Here is a 17772-nt window from a genome sequence, read left to right on the forward strand (position 1 = left end):
AGATTGGGCCATATTTCTTTAGTCTTTATTGGCCAGTTGGCCAGGCAGAGAGGCAAAAAGTTGGCAGAGAATACTTTTTTTTAATTAAAAGTTTTTTGAGTGAGTTGTTTGGCTCATCCTATCCTTGCTGCACACTCTGTACATGACCAAATTACAAATCATAAAATCACAGCACAATTAATACATTGGCATAAACCTAAATTTATTCTACGCTAGCATATTTATTCTCCCATATCTGATGGGGTCATTCTTCGCCATGTGGCTGACTCCCAGCTCTGCTCCTCTCAGCCCTGGTTCCACAGGACAAGAGTTGCAGCAGGCCATAGCAAAGTTAGCCTTAACTAAAACAAAAAGCAGCAAAGAGTTCATAGCTGCATATCAGCCAATCAGCTAGAAATAATTTGCATTACTTTGGAATAAATTTGCGTATCAGCCAATCAACTAAAAATTTAGATGTAGAAAAATACAAAATTTGAACACAAGGTGTGATAGCGGAAATGTGGCACATGAAATATGGCAAAACCCCGTGCCATATTTAATATTATTGTAAGTGAACCTCCGATTGTGCCGCATGCTGTAAGTCAGAGAGTTTATATAAGAAAAAGACATTATATCATTAACAATAGAATGAAAGAAGGTATCTCCAAGACTAGAAGGTGCTATTCTTCTGCATTCTTGAAATGAATGATGGGTCCACTTAGATATCAATCCCAGATGACAACCTTGCAGTACTTGAAAAGGAAAACATTTGCAGGGCTATGGGGAAAGAGCCTGGGAGTGGCACTAATTGAATGGCTCTTTCATAGAGCTGGATTACAGGCATAATAGGCCGATTGGCCTCCTTCTCTGCTGTATCAATGGCCGAGATTTTCCTTACCTCAGCAGGTCCGGCTGGCCGACGTCGGTGGCAGATGCGGATCCCGACCCTGCTGCTGCCTGTATCCCACTCTGGAAAATGATTTTCCCTTGATTGGGCTTGTTAAGCCCGCCCAGTGCATTTCCCAGACCAATTAGAGAAATCGGGTCTGGTGACATCATCCATGAGGCGTCATCAGCCGGTTTCCTTAAAGGGACCATGACCAACTTTCTTTTAACATTTGTGCTGTCAGTGTTCTACAGCATTGAGATGCTGCAAACACTGACAATCACTGCACAGAGGTGCAGGGCTGCACCCAGGTTCTCCCATGACTCCCTCCATCTGCTTATGGAGGGAGTCAGAGCACGCAGGGAGGTCCTCTTCCCTTCCGATGGGCAGAAGACACCTCCCCAGGAGACCAACACAGCCTGTTTGCACATTGCAGAGGAGGTCACAAGCAGGGATGTCGTCAGGAGGGCCTGGGTGCACTGGCACAAATGTTTCAATGATCTCATTAGATCACGAAACGTTAGTACAATCCACACACAACCTTATCTTGCTGTGCCTCTCATCACATCCCCATCACCCTGCCTTCCCTACCCTATTGCAGGAAGGATGTGATTGCACTAGAGGTGGTGCAGAAGAGACTTAAGAGGATGTTGCCTGGGCTGGGGAATTTTAGCTATGAGGAAAGATTGGATAGGTTGGGGTTGTTTTCTTTGGAACAGAGGAGGCTGAGGAGAGACCTAATTGAGGTATATAAAATTATGAGGGGCCTAGATAGAGTGGATAGGAAGGACCTATTTTCCTTGGCAGAAGGGTCAATAACCAGGGGGCATAGATATAAAGTAATTGGTCGGAGGTTTAGAGGGGATTTGAGGAGAAATATTTTCACCCAGAGGGTGGTGGGGGCCTGGAATTCGCTGCGTGAAAGGGTGGTAGAGGCAGAGACCCTCATCACATTTTAAAAAGTACTTGGATATGCACTTGAAGTGCCGTAACCTACAGGGCTACGGACCCAGTGCTGGAAAGTGGGATTAGGGTGGAGAGCTCTTTATCAGCCAGCACGGACAGGATGGGCCGAATGGCCTCCTTCTGTGCTGTAAATTTCTATGATTCTATGATTAAGATGTTTCAACATTTATAGCTAGCTTGGAGCTGCTGCATTCTTAGCTTATTTTAACTTCTCTAAGGTAAGATCTAGGAGTCAATGACAGGAGAATGACCCAATCAGGTATGGCACAACAAATTTGCCTAGGTTAGAATAAACTTGCGCTGATTATAATAAATTTGACTATGATTAAAAGTGACAGAAGGGTTACAAGGTGTGACAGAATAAACTTACAGGAAGTAAAGGTTACATTTACAAAACGTGTGCCATATGAGATACTTTTAATGGATTACAGAGATAGCTATGGATGGATCATCCCGAACACATTCTGGTGTGTGCTGTATGGCAGGAAAACCTCTCGAGGTTTGGGATATTATTGCTGCACCACTTCAGTTTCACTCTTGTAGGTTCTGATGCTGTCTCATCTGCTCAGTATGTTAGAACCCTATAAGTTCACCCCCGAAACTCTATCATCACCTACTGTAAACCTTTTCCTATCTTTTTCTACACCTTGTTCACCAGCATCTTATCCAAAGGGGCCTGGAATATTGACTATGATTAAGAGTGACAAGATGCTCTTCATTTTGCTCATTATCCTAAACTGCAAACACTTGTGATGAGCCAAGGCAAACTGAAGGGCTCTGTGTCCAATCTCCATCCATCTTCTGGCCAATCTCGGGGCTATTTCCAATACTGAAAATGCACTCAAGAGTGACAAAAGTGGACTCTAATTTGGAGCGTGACTCATCAGCAAAATAATTAAGGCAGTAAGAGTCACTTTGTAAAGGATTTGCTGCATTAACATTTGACTTAGCAATCAGTAATGTCCAATTCAACTGAGGATGTCATACTGGGAATAACCTTTGTAAGTGCTGTTAACATGAACATTTTTCAGTAGTGTGTTTTTTTCTCATTCCAAAACGTACTAATTGGCAGATAAAAATTACAGCTCATTCATCCACTAAAATAAATGAATAAATTACTAAGTGCCAGCAGGAACAATGAATTTAAATTACTTCAAAGGGCAATATCACCTCTTGGGAGAATTCTCAAACAGGCCCACCTCCTAAAACAAATAGAAGAATCCACCCTAAATCTCTGTCGCTTTGTTGTAGCTGCTGCAGCTCCTCATTTTTAATAAAGCTGAAGATTTATAAAACTTTATTAATTTAGAAACCTGGGCCAGAATTTTCTGTACCTGGGCGGGTCGGATGCGGGCGGTCGCCGTTCCTCATTCCAACTCGCTGCTGAGATCGACTTTCCATTAATGGCGCCTATTAAGACCACCCTGCATGTTACCCGGCCCTATTAAATGGTGCGGGTCTGATGACGTCATCGATGACACGTTATCAGCCAGGATATTTAAAGGAGCCACGGCCACATTGCATTCAGAGTTCATCTAGGATAGTGCGGCCACTACACTGCACCATTGGAATGTTCCAAACAGTGCCAGACATGACTGCACAGAGGCAGAGGGCTGCACCCAGGTTCTCCGATGACTCCCTCCATAGGCTTGTGGAGGGGGTGAGAGTGCACAGGGAGGTCCTCTTCCCTTCCAATGGGCGGAAGAGACCTCCCCAGCAGACCAAAGGAGCCTGGCTTCAAAGAGCAGAGGAGGTCAACAGCAGGGATGTGGTCAGGAGGATCTGGGTGCAGTGCCACAAACGTTTCAATGATCTCATTAGATCAGGAAAGGTGAGTACAAAGCCACACTCAACTTCATGCTGCTGTGCCTCTCATCACATCCCCATCACTCTGCCTTCCCAACCCTACTCCTGCACATCCTTACTCACACCAATATACCTTGCACGTCCACCCAATCCTCTCTCTGTATCTACATTATCACATCACCATCTGAATAACCACCCCTCACACTCACTCTCATTCTAATGCAATCATACCAACTAACAACACACAAGGAGGCCATATGGCTTTGGCACCCCACTCCATCATAGACTCCCTCTAAAGATGGAACCCATCCATTCCTTACACTCATTCCATCACTCTCACTCAACTTTCTCTTCTTTCCCTCCTTGCAGGAAAAGAGAGCCCACAATAAGAGGGAGAGCGAGAGAACTGGAAGTGGCCCCACTTCCTTCGCTACCTTAACAGCAGCAGAGGAGGTTGCCTTGGAAGTGTCCTGAGTCACAGAGAAGCTGGAGGTGGGAGGTGGGAGACGGAGACGGGGGCATCTCAGCAACCTGGTGACAGAATTACCTCTCATACAGCCACATGGCATACAAAAGTCACTCATATGGAGACTGGTGTCAGCAGCCAATGAATGTTCATCATGTGCATAATGGTATTTGTACCCATTCTTGATATGACATATCTAACTCATCTCTTTACTCTCCCACAAGTCCATCTCTTTACTCTCCCAGAACCCCCCCACCCCCCCCGCCCCGCCACACTGTCCAGGAGGAAGAGGAAGACGACTCCTCAGAAGACCCTCCAGCCTCTGAGGGTGCACCGTCACAAGACATGAGTGGACCCAGCACTAGCGCAGATACGCACACCTCAGTGGGTCCCACGTGAGATAGAGTAGTGTTGTCACCTGGTGTATCACAACTAACAAGTGAGCAAGAGCAGAGGGTGGAGACAGGGACAGCAGTAGAGACTCCTCGCTGGAGGGTGCAGGACGCTCCCAGCACTGCTCAGCTGCATGCAGACGCTGAGCCTCAGGGGCCATCCAGAAAGAGGGCGATCCTGGAGGTGCAGCAAGAAGTGCAGGAGGCTTTGACAGGTTTTGCGACCACATGTCTGCAAATGTGCAGAGAATGGAGGAGTCCATCTCCAACTGGAGCACCACCGTGTCGCAGGCGATGGTGACTGTAGACTCTTCCATGAATAGGATGGCCACCTGCTTGGAGCAGCTAATGCGCCACTCACAGGAGCACATGGTCTCTTATGGAGAATAGATAGCTATCCATGGAGATTAGATGGCAGAGACTCATAGGCCTCCTCCCTAGGAAGGATGTCAACATTGATGTGGGTCCTCCTGGGCCCACTGCAGTGTAGCAAGGTGCTCTCCAGCTCCTTGCCAGCAGGGAAGTGCGGGTGGCCCATGAGAGGGATGATGGTGAGAGGGGACATGGAAGTGGGGGCTCCTCTCAAAGTGCTCACATTTCTCCCCTGTTGCCCCCCCCCACCCCCCCATCCCCCCCCCCCACCCCACAATCCCAGTCAGAGCCCCAGACAGCTCCTCAGATCACGGTGGCTGAGTCTGGCCCTGCACAGTCGCAGGAGGAGTAGACTTTGGCGGGGCCATCACAGGCTCCAAAACCCAGAGGATGTCCACCAAAAGTGTCTATGCAGTCGCAGCAGGGAAGTGAGCAGGCTGCCTCTGCCTCTGCTGAAGCCATGGGGTAGCACCTCATAGAAGCACACGTAAGAGAAAGATGAAACACAATTAGATGCACAAGGGTAGCCACTTGGGTGTTTTAATAAATGTTTGTGTAAAGCTTCCGGTACTGTGATGTCACAGATAACCACTTTCCGGTCATGGACAAACTTGTATGCAACGTTGGAAATGGCTTCGTGAGTTGGTGTGAATGGTGAGCCATAGCGTTACCCCCATCAATGGTGGCCAGTGTGAAAGGAATGGCTTGGTCATTGCAGGGATCCTTTATGGTGTTGCTGTGCAGCCATATGGGGGTACTGCATGAAGTAAGTAAATCTGGCCACGATGAGGCCATCCCTGGCCTCCTGGGCAGCAATGTGCTTGGGTGCTGGTGGGATCTGGACCGCAGGTTCCTCCTGCTCCTCCTCCTCTGAAGAGGCTGTACGCTCAATGCCTTGCTCCTCATGCAGCGCTAATCCTCGCTGCTGCGCTATGTTGTGCAGGGCACAGCTGACCACGATGATTCTCTAGGCTGCAGGTCTTCCTCCAGCAATGTGTAAAGGTCTGCGATGACCTGGCACGATAGCCTGAGCATCCTTTGGCACTGCTGTTCAGTCATGTTGAGGAAGCTCATCCTCTGCCTGTATACCTTATGTTGGGGATATTGCCTCCAGCGCAATGCAGCCCTGTGCTGATGCCCGCTGTACTGTGGAGCATCAGGTGGTTGAGAAGGTTGGTGGTGTTGTTGTTGGTGCTGCTGGTGTGCCTGATGCTGCTGGTGTTGGGGCTCATCATGGTTCGATTCGGAGGACCAAAGTGAGACAGTATAAACGGCATCCATACTGATGTAATAGATGGCAGGTCAAGTAAGAAATGACAGAAGCAATCCGTCAATGGTGTGATAGGTGGTACCAATGAGGGGGCAGTGGATCCCAACTTTGCTGAAAAGACTTGCAACCTCTAGAAAGCTAAATCTGTACTGACAATGCAGTCAGCAACAGCATCTGCCTTAGGAAAGTGACCAGGTTTTCATGCTGTGCACTAATGAGCTGAATCAATGGCCACTCAATTTCCGCCTCAGGTTGACAGACATGGTTCCTGAGCTGCGTGATTCCCGTGCTCATCCACGGAAATTTGTAAGGTAGGGTTAAAAAGACTCTTAAGGGCCTGACAAGTACCTCAATCATCTGAATTAGCTCGGCCGCCTCTGCCATTTGGGTCGCTGCCGTGCTGGCAAACGCACCCGAGGGAAAAGCATGTGGGGCAGGATGACTGCGGGTTCCCAACCCGCTCTAACTTATTTCAAATTTTCCATCCAACCTACCTACAAATCGCGCCTGCACGAACGCCAGAAAATTCTGGCCCTTATTTCCAGGACAAAGGATCAAGCTTAATGAGAAAACAAGATGGCAGCTGAACGAATTTTCAAAAAATATATTTTGAGCGATTTGATTGGTTGCTGTTTCCCGCCTTGCTGTTGCATTATTGGTAGTGTTTGTTTATTCCTGATTGTAATTGGTAGTTTTCATCTGTCCTTAGCAGTGCTTGATTGGCAGTTTTAATTCCCATTTTCCACCACTTTGGATTAATACATTCCCTAGTTGTATAGTTGTGATTTTTTTAATCATTCCTGGAATGTGGGTGTCGCTGGCAATGCCAGCTTTTATTGCCCCGCCCTAATTGCCCTTGAGAAGGTGGTGGTGAGCCGCCATCTTGAACCGCTGCAGTCCCTGTGGTGAAGGTACTCCCACAGTGCTATTGGGGAGGGAGTTCCAGGATTTTGACCCAGCGACAATGAAGGATCGGTGATTATGTTTCCAAGTCAGGATGGTGTTTTGACTTGGAGGGGAACTTGGAGGTGATGGTGTTCCCATGCGCCTGCTGCCCTTGTCCTTCTAGGTGGTAGAGGCCGCGGGTTTGGGAGGTGCTGTATGGCTTGAGTCAACTGGGACACAGAATTTTTTATGTGCAACAAGTGTAACAGACAAAATGTGCATTAGATGCAAGCCAGAACATACACACACTATATATTTCTAAAGCTGTTACATATGGGCAATCAAGATAAATTGTAATCATCAGATGTAGCAGGTTTAGTGAACTTGGAATAATTTGACATGGGTTTGCAGATGTAATTCAGCCACCTTTTTAAAGTCATACATTCTGTCGTTATTTTTATTTATTTTGCAATGTAAATTCCTATGTCCACATTTATAATGAGAACGCCCTATGTAACATAGAAGATAGGAGCAGGAGTAGGTCATTTCGGCCCCTTGAGCCTGCTCCGCCATTCAATGAGATCATGGCTGATAATCCAAATTCAGTGCCCTGTCCCTGCCTTCTCCCCATATCCCTTGATCTCTTTAGCCTTAAGAAATACAGTATATCTAACTCCTTCTTGAATATATTTAATGAATTGGCCTCCACTGCCTTTTGTGGTAGAGAATTCCACAGGTTCACCACTCTCTGGGTGAAGTAATTCCTCCTCACCTCTGTCCTAAATGGCTTACCCCTTATCTTTAGACTGTGACCCCTGGTTCTGGACTCCCCCACCATCGGGAACATCCTTCCTGCATCTAGTCTGTCTAGTCCTGTTAGAATTTTATAAGTTTCAATGAGATCCCCTCTCATTCTTCTAAACTCCAGCGAGTATAAGCTCAATCGACCCACTCTCTTCTCATACGTCATTCCTGCCATCCCAGGTATCAGCCTGGTGAATCTTCGCTGCACTCCCTCCATGGCAAGAACATCCTTCCTCAGATAAGGCGACCAAAACTGCACACAATACTCAAGATGTGGTCTCACCAAGGCCCTGTACAACTGCAGCAAGACATCCTTGTTCCTGTACTCAAACCCTCTCACGTAACTTTGTCACGCTGTAATTACACCCTCTCTCCCATGGTGATGCTGTTGTGCAGCATATATAATACACCAAAGTGTGGCATCCTAAGTATAATTATAGTGTGATTGAAAGCAAGTGTGACACTTATACACAGTACAACCCTATAAAAGACTCAATAGAAGTGAATAGTGTATTTAATGTGTTAGCAAGGCAAGTTATGTCACGATAAGGGATACTTCCTCATTTCAGCATCAAGCACTCAAAAGTCAAAAACGTAATAAAGCTCCCTCTACCCCAAAATATCTCAACTTTAGAAGTGTATCCATCACTGCATAAAAGTGCCATCTCCATTTTCCAAATTATTGAACTCTTCTGTGATGGAGTTTATTACCAAATTTTGAGCAGTTTTACGCTGTGGGTCATCAAACCACTAAGAACGAGATCAAGACTACCCAAACTCAAATCACAAAGGACCCTTAAAACCAACAGAAAAAGGAGACTTTGATCTCATCCGTCTGGGTGGATTACAACCCAGGTCCAGGAGTTGGAAGGACAATGTGCTATTCTATTGTACCTCAGAGTCCCGTGGACACTGCAATCTTAAAGAGAAAGTCAACTGTTTGGTAGAATTTCAAATATTACAAACCAACCTTCAACAAAGTCAGCAGCTGAGTGCATGCGATGGTTTGTTGCTCCTTCATCTTCAGGGGTGTTCAAAATTTCTAGCGCAACCTCAATAGCTTCCACCAACTCATCGCGTTTGTCCTTTCGGACTGGTTTCTCCTCGGGGTGCCTTGTCAGGCCCATTTCCAGTTGGTACACCTTCTGCAGAGTGAAGCTCTCGAATGGTATCACTGAATATTCCGTTGGCAATTTGACGGCAGAATGGACCTCTGCTTTGTCGATCTGAGAGTGCAGAAATTCTAGCAGATCTGCTTGAGTTTTCTCTGGACTGCTCCGGTCAAAATTAGCACCCAGTGAGTCGCCATAACGATCCTGTACAGCTTTCAGCTGCTCACTCCTCTCCTGCAGTTCCTCCTTGAGTTGGGCAATTTGCTTCTTTAAACTGTTGATGTAATTCCGGTGTTGCTCCTCACGCTCCTCGAGCAACACTTGAAAGCTGTCCTTTCCAGTTGGGCCATTGACCCGAGGCAATATGGGCTGGCCATCTTCCACCTTCGGAGTGCATGCCAACATGTACAACAAGGAAACTATGCAGCACAGGAGGACCAATACCATAGCAAGCCGCCAAATCCAGGTTGGCATTCCTCTTCGCATCATTCTTACCCACATCTGGTCTTCCTGGAGTGCCAATCCAGTTAATCAGTCCAGAATGATTTGACAGCAACACCATCAGTCTCTGAACCAAATGGTTCAGTCCTCGTAAATCTTCTCATTTCAGACTAGGGTTGTCTTCTGACGGGCACTGGGAGACACCCTGGAAGGACAAGCACAAAAACTAATCAGCACCTACTGCACAACTTAAAAAATTTCCTTCATTAAAATACAATGCATTCTATACTTTAAAAAGCGTAACACATCATTTTTACATCATGACGTAAGAAAACTACTAGGCACTTGGTCTAAGCGTTAAACAAAGCTTTAATAACTGTTTTACAGCATGGGGGTCTAGTTGTGTCCTTCACTAGTTCCTGTTAAGAATGTCCTGCGCAAGCTGGGCCCGTGCGAGTGTTTATACTCTCCCTGGACTGCGCCACCCGCAGGCCACTCAGTATTATTTCATAAGTCTTTCTTTCATGAATGACTGATTCATGTCACATCATTTATCCAACAGAATTTAATTCCAGAAGTTTAATGGGTGTTAATATACTTACTGGCTCCTCGTGCCCCAGCAAAATCTATTTTAAAATCCTCCTACTTGCTTATAAATTCACCCCCCCTCACCACTGCCCCCCCCAACCCAAATTCTAGATTCCCCAAGCAGAGGAAATAGCTTCTATCGAATCCCTTTATTATTTTAAACACCTCGAACAGATCACCCCTCAACCTTCTAAACTCAAGGGAATACAAACCAGGTTTATGCAACCTGTCCTCAATTTAACCCTTTAAGCTCCAGTATCATTCTCAAGGAGCTCAAAGTGTTATAATACATAGTAGCTAATCATTTAGAAAGAGGAGTAATGCAACCAAAAATAAAGCTGCCTAGACATACACCAGGCCTGAAGAGGCAAGGCTGAAGCTGTGTATTAAAGTTGTACACATGATTGCTGAGGGTTTTTTTTAATGCCGTCATGCCAGGTACTTTTCTTGGTCAGATCTTTATAATGTGGTTCTCTGGGTAATGGACGTGGCCACAGCTGTGGTGGATTAAGATAGACGAGTCTGAAAGGTCCTCAGTGTGGTGACGCTGTGCTCAGCTTCTGATTGTGTAACCTTCAGATATGTTGAGAAGTTTTGCCTGCAGTACTTAAGAACCATCTATCGAAAGAGATTAGTGTAATTTCTTCTGTAAACTTTTACACGATTTTTTCTTTAGCCAGTTAGACGCGCATTCTACACCTCAATAGCACCAGAAGTATCCTGATACCGCTTCCAGCTTCACACCGGCTGCAGTATAACTCCAAATATTTGCAACGCCAAATTTTTTAAGTTCTAAGGGGACCAAATGGTCTGGGAGTTTTTTTTTAAAACTTAATTTCCAATATTTTTAATGTCAACAAGAGCTGACTGTCCCGGCGACCCTGTCAACATCAAATGACCCAACATTTGGGCCAGAGTGGACAGGTTGCCATTAAGTGCTCATTGCACCTCTTACATCTGAAGCACTGGTTGATGTGCTACAGGGCTTTCATGCCAGCAACACTGTGATTGAAGGAGCCTCCGCCAACTCGGGCAACTCGAGGATAGTAAACGAAAATGCAAAAAACTCGAGGAAAGCTAAAAAGAACTCAAAATCCTCAGGAATAAGCAAATGATCAAAACATAGTGACCACGGCATACTGAAAAAAATCAAACCAATATGTATTAAAAAGATTAAAGACCCACCATTGAAAATTTTAATTACATGAAACAATGTCAAAAAATTAACAGCAGCAGCTATTTTCTCAGCCACTTACATTGATGCCTGCAGTTAGTAAAAGTGCACACCTACACACTGTAATGTTCTGTAATTGTTTCAGTTCATTATCTTCCTTCCTTTGGGAATTATTTGTAATGTAACATGCACAAACAAGCAATTATTTATTATATGCACAAGGCATGATATTTGTTATAATATACTAGCAGATCTCCTGTAGAGCTTCTCATGCTGTGTTAGAGGAAATGCTAAACTGGGATGTGACACCTGAAGTGTGACATCTGAAGTGTGACACTTACAGAAAGTGCGACATTTGTGAGAAGTGCATCAGGAAGTCCGACCCTTGCATGCTAAACGGAAAACATTTGATGCATTTCACTCCCTTCTCGTTTATTTTTTGCACGAACAAAATTGAATTATCCATTAAGTTCAAATAAGCAGCATAAATAACACTGAAAAGTGCAAATACAGTGGTTAAAAGATTAAATTGTCCAATAATTTGAAATAATAAACTCTGAACTAAGAATAGACTTTATATTATGAATGTCCCACATGTGGATTTATCATCAGTGGTTTATTTTTGAGCTGCACTACTTCTCACACGCACCTACTGTACCTGTCATCGCAATTACAGAACTACACACACAAGCACACTCTCTCTGCTCCCTGGTCTGTACCTTCATAAGAACACAAAACATAAGAATTAGGAGCAGGAGTAGGCCATACGGCCCCTCGAATCTGCGCTGCCATTCAATAAGACCATGGCTGATCACCGACCACAACTCCACCTTCTCGCCCGATCTCCATATCACTTGATTCCCCTGGAGTCCAAAAATCTATCTATCTAAGCCTTGAATATACTCAAAGACTTAGCATTCACAGCAGAAAATTCCAAAGATTCACAACCCTCTGAGTGAAGAAATTCCTCATCTCAGTCTTAAATGGCCTACCCCTTATCCTGAGACTATGCCCCCTAGTCCTAGACACTCCAGCCAGGGGAAACAACCTCTCAGCATTGACCCTGTCAATCCCCTTCAGAATCTTGTATGTTTCAATGAGATCACCTCTCATTCTTCTAAACTCCAGAGAGTATAGGCCCATTCTACACAATCTCTCGTCAGAGGACAACTGGTCTGTAGTTCCCTGTTTTTTCTCTCTCTCCTTTCTTGAATAGCGGTGTTACATTTGCGACCTTCCAATCTGCTGGGAACATTCCAGAATCTAGAGAATTTTGGAAGATCAAAACCAGTGCATCCACTGTCTCTTCAGCCACCTCTTTTAGAACCCTAGGATGTAGGCCGTCAGGTCCAGGGGATTTATCGGCTTTTAGTCCCATTAGTTTCTCTAGTACTTTTTCTCTACTTATATTAATTACGTTAAGTTCCTCATCCTCATTAAACCCTTGAATCCCAACCATTTTTGCCATGCTTTTTGTGTCTTCTACTGTGAAAACAGATACAAAATATTTGTTTAACGTTTCTGCCATTTCCTTATTCCCCATAATAATTTCTCCTGTCTCAGCCTCTAAGGGACCAACGTTTTCCTTTGCTACTCTTTTCCTTTTTACATACCTGTAGAAACTCTTACAATCTGCTATTATATTTCTTGCTAGTTTTCTCTCATATTCTATTTTTTCCCTTGATCCCTGGCTGATCTTCGACCTCAACTCCACCCTCTCGCCTGATCTCCATATCACTTGATTCCCCGAGCGTCCGAAAGTCTATCGATATCAGTCTTGAATATACTCAACAACTCAGCAGTCACAGTCCTTTGGGGTAGAGAATTTAATTTTGAAGTTATTAAAGGTGAGAAGAGCAGTTTCCTATGTTTGATTCCCAGTGTCAATATCAAGCATGGGCCCAATGTAAAGCAAACCTTCTTCCAATAGGTTTTAACACCATAGGCTCGATTTTAACTCCAGGCAAGTGGGTGGTGAGTAACAAAAGGAACTTAGTGTCTCAAGTGAAATCTTTCTTCTTCTTAACATATATCTCCTCCTGCCCCATTATAATTACAATAACATCGCTCCTCCACAATATTTCTGTACACTAGTTCAATCCAGACTAAACATGAGGAACAGAAGGGGCACATCATAGAATCAGTGAAGCAACTAACGAACTTCTCCATTAATACATGCAATAAAAAATAGTTTTAAAAGATTAATTAACATGGAACATCAGTGTCAGCCGTGGCTCAGTGCCAGCACTCTTATCCGAGTCAGAGGGTCATGGGTTCAAGAGACTTGCGCACATAATCGAGACTGGCATATCCGTGCTCGACTGAGGGACTGCTGCACTGTCGGAGGTGCCGTCTTTCAGATGAGACTTTAAACCGAGGCCCCATCTACCCACTCGGGTGGACATAAAAGATCCCACTGCTGTTCGAAAAAGAGCAGGGGAGTTCTCCACAGTGTCCTGGCCAATATTTATCCTGCAACCAACATCACTAAAACAGATTATCTGTCATTTATCTCATTGCTCTTTGTGGGAGCTTGTTGTGCACAAATTGGCTGTCGTGGCTCCCTACAGTGACTACACTTCAAAAGTACTTCATTGGCTGTGAAATGCTTTGGGACGTCCTGAGGGCGTGAATGACGCTATAGAAATGCAAGTCTTTTCTTTCTTGGTACGAACAGAAGATGAGGCGGAGTGGTGGGTTATTGGGATAAACCATCTCATCGGGAATGGCAAGAATTCACTTGAGTGTAATGCTACAGATGTCCGCCAGGAATTCCTTTAATGGAGCTTCTAGCCATTAATCTCATTCGCACTGTTAGTAGTCTCATTAAATTGTATATTTTTGCAAAATATAACCCCTGCATCTGGAAAGTACAATCATATTGCATCACTCTGCACAGTGCACAGATTGAGTCTCATACAATGTATGGAGGAAGGCCATTTTTCCAGATAAATATTGTTAATGCAAAATCTTGTGAGCTCGCACTGAGGATCAAAACCATTATCAGCTTGGTAATTGTTGTTACAGACAGTGTTTCAAACTGAAGCTCTGGCATTGCAATGCCAGTCACGTCTGAGTCTGCCCCAGTGGAAATCTGAATACTGGATGCAAAGCAAATAAAGTACAGATTTTTCTTTATTTCATAAAACACCATCACCCTGGGTCTTCCTAGACTGCTGACAGCCACTCAGCAACTTTCTGGCAACAGTAAATAACAGCAGCTCTCAGTTGGCAATAATTGTCTCAAGGCCTCACACGGTAATCTATCTGGCCAAAGAATACAGGTTACAACAAAAGGTACCAGTTATTTCTACAAAGTGTAAGGTCCTCATATCCCAAATGCTTTGAAAAATTAAACTAAAATGCCGTCCGACTCAATCATTCTTTGCAGTAACAATATAGACCTACCTCCACAGCCAATAGATGATTGAATTGTTTTCGGTTGCTAGTATTTGAAAAAAGACTTGCATTTACGTAGCATCTTTCACGACCTCAGGACATCCCAAAGCACTTTACAGCCAATGAAGTACTTCTGAAGTGTAGTCACTGTTGTAAGAGCAAGCAATTAGGAAAGCAAATGGTATGTTGGCCTTTATTACAAGAGGATTTGAGTATAAGAGTAAAGACGTCTTACTGCAATTATATAGTACCCTGGTGAGACCACACCTGGAGCATTGTCTACAGTTTTGGTCTCTTTACCAAAGGAAGGATATACTTGCCATAGAGGGAGTGCAACGAAGGTTCACCAGACTGATTCTTGGGATGGGGGCATTGTCCTATGAGGAGAGATTGAGTAGACTAGGCATCTATTCTCTAGAGTTCAGAAGAATGAGAGGTGATCTCATTGAAACATACAAAAGTCTTACAGGGCTTGACAGGGTAGATGCAGGGAGGAGGTTTCCCCTGGCTGGGGAGTCTAGAGCCAGGGGTCACAGTCTCAGAATAAAGGGTCGGCCATTTAGAACTGAGATGAGGAGAAATGTCTTCACTCAGAGGGTGGTGAATCTTTGGAATTCTCTACCCCAGAGGGCTGTGGAGGCTCAGTCGTTGAGTATATTCAAGACAGAGATCGATAGATTTTTGGATATTAAGGGAATCAAGAGATATGGGGATAGTGCAGGAAAGTGGAGATGAGGTAGAAGATCAGCCATGATCTTATTGACTGGCGGAGCAGGCTCGAGGGGCCAAATGGCCGACTCCTGCTCCGACTTCTTATGTAATGTAGGAAATGCAGCAGCCAATTTGCACAGTGTAAGCTCCCATAAACAGCAATGTGATAATGACCAGATAATCTGTTTTAGTGATGTTGATTGAGGGATAAATATTGGCCAGGACACCGGGGATAACTCCCCTGCTCTTCTTCAAAATAGTGCCACGGGATCTATTACGTCCACCTGAGAGAGCAGACGGGGCCTCAGTTTAACGACTCATTCGAAAGATGGCACCTCCAACAGTGCAGCACTCACTCAGCACTGCACTGGAGTGTCAGATTAGATTTTTGTGCTCAAGTCTCTGGAGTGGGACTTGAACCCACAACCTTCTGACTCAGAGGGGAGAGTGTTACCAACTGAGCCACAGCTGACTCCTCTACACAAAGTCGCTACACAAGGCAGAGAAACCTTAGCTGAGAAAGGAGGGCTTTCAAATAACAGGGAAATGAAGAACGGTGGCATGATGTTACAGCACACTGGCACTCCAGCGTGCTGTGCTACAGGTTGGTAGAGTGTGGGGCCATACTCATGATTCTCCACGTCAAGCTCATGATCTCATTCATGTCATGTGAAAACAACAGCATGTGCTTCCCCATGGGGAGAGAAGGAAAATGGGGGCTTCACCCAGGCTGGTAAGGCATACCTTCTCATGGCCTGTCATAGCATAAGTTCTGGGGATGTGTGCTTTCTTGGCTGGAGATGGTGTGTGGTGCAAAGAGATTAATAAATAAGAGATAGGGAGGGGGAAAGTGTTGGAGCATTATCATAAATATGTGCTGGCATAGTTACCGAGAGCAAGACTCTAATGAGGTTTTACATTTCCTAGAGAATAAATCCAGAGTTGCCTGTACTGTTGATGTGGGAATTGCCGTCTATAACTTCTTTCTGAGCCACAGATTGTATCTGCCCATGAACGCTTTAAAACCATTACTTGACCAAAGTACAAGATAATAGTGAAACTGAATCCTGTAGAGTAGCTATCAGAGCCTCCTTAAAAATGAGGAAAAGCCTATAAACATTTTCTAAACATTGCTCCACACACAGTATCAACATATTTTGTTGAAAAAAGTAGAGTAAATGTGCTGGTTTTATTATAAGATTCTCAATGGAAGTGAATGAAATAGCCTAATAAAGGTTTGATTTATAGTTATACCTTCACTCTAACTTAGAAGCTAATGTGAGCTCCGACTCCCATCCTCCTTTAAACTCCCCTTGCCTGGTACACAGGAGAGGGCATGAAGTGAATCAGCTGCGAGGCCTCCTGTAGGGTCAGTGAGCACTTAGCCGTCAGAGTGTGCATGGGGCCAGCCTGAAGTGACACCGTCACAACGTATGGGGAACTGCAGAGTCAACCCCAGACCTTGTTAGTCGATGCATCAGTACAATAAACCCAGATGTCAGTATTAATAACTCCTACTTGATAGAATTGGGACATTACCAGCTCCCCATTAAAAAAGGGCTCCTACAATAAACAAATGAATGGTACAATGAGAAAGTCCACCATCATTTTGGGCAGCGCTGTGGGTAAATGTCTGAGTTCGTGCTTGACGTAAGAAAACTACTCAGCACTTGGTCTGAGTATTAAACAAGGCTTTAATCAACTGTTTTTCAACATGGAGATCTAGTTGTGTCCTTCACTAGTTCCTGTTAAAGAATGTCCTAAGCAAGCTGGGCCCATGCCCGAGTATTTATACTCTCCCTGGACAGCGCCACCAGCAGGCTGCTCACTATTATTTCCTAAGTCATTTCCACATGAATGACAAGATTCAAGTCAGTGCTTTAAAATGCTATGCTGGTTTTCACGGTTTCCTCAATCCACAAGGGTACCTTGGCTCCAGACATTTTATTTTCAGCAGCAAAATGTGCCAGGAAAATTCACGGAGAAGGGATTGGGATCGAATCCTGAAAGAAATGCAAACTAGGCCACATGGCTTTGAGCCGGCTCCAAAATTAAAGAAAAAAAAGTTTTACTATGAAACGAGGTGCAAGTTTTATTGCAAATACATTGCTTCCACTTGGATCTTGCTTTCCACTCTGCCCTACGAGAGTGAATGATGTTTCTAGTCGAGTCGACTGCCAAATGATTTTGTTTTCCATCATTTGTACAAACTCCGATAGCTACAGCTTCAAGTTGCATTTTATGGTGATTTTCTTTCTATTGCACTCTTTAAATAAAATATTCTGCCAACTTTTAGGCCAGCATCATCTGTCTTGCAGGCAGGGAAGATGCGCGGGTTTGAGGGCGAGGAACTGTCTGCCAGATTGTCCAGCGCGACACCAAAATATCTGCTTTTGTAAAAGTTTTTCTGACATAAAAGGCCCAAAAATGTGCAATCAGAAGAGGGCACATTAGCTGCTGATAGCCAGGCAAACAGGACTCGTTTGACCCCCAAAGAAGTCCCAGTTGGAGACTCCAGGGT

At 44.6% G+C, this 17772-nt stretch overlaps 1 protein-coding gene across 1 annotated transcript in view; it reads right to left on the reverse strand.

The window, feature by feature from the left end:
- Window positions 1-14855, reverse strand: part of csgalnact1a (chondroitin sulfate N-acetylgalactosaminyltransferase 1a) — a 106856-nt gene extending 92001 nt beyond the window's left edge. The window contains exons 1-2 of the mRNA XM_086007337.1: window positions 14550-14855; window positions 8797-9584 (exon numbers count right to left, since the gene is read on the reverse strand). Of these exons, the coding sequence (XP_085863463.1) occupies window positions 8797-9439 (643 nt within the window). The 5' untranslated portion in view covers window positions 9440-9584; window positions 14550-14855. The remainder of the gene's footprint in view (window positions 1-8796; window positions 9585-14549) is intronic.
- Window positions 14856-17772: the final 2917 nt, after the last annotated feature.

This window comes from Somniosus microcephalus, chromosome 2 (assembly GCF_052327205.1).
Source record: "Somniosus microcephalus isolate GS21.2 chromosome 2, FLI_Smic_1.0, whole genome shotgun sequence".
Classification (NCBI taxonomy): domain Eukaryota; kingdom Metazoa; phylum Chordata; class Chondrichthyes; order Squaliformes; family Somniosidae; genus Somniosus; species Somniosus microcephalus.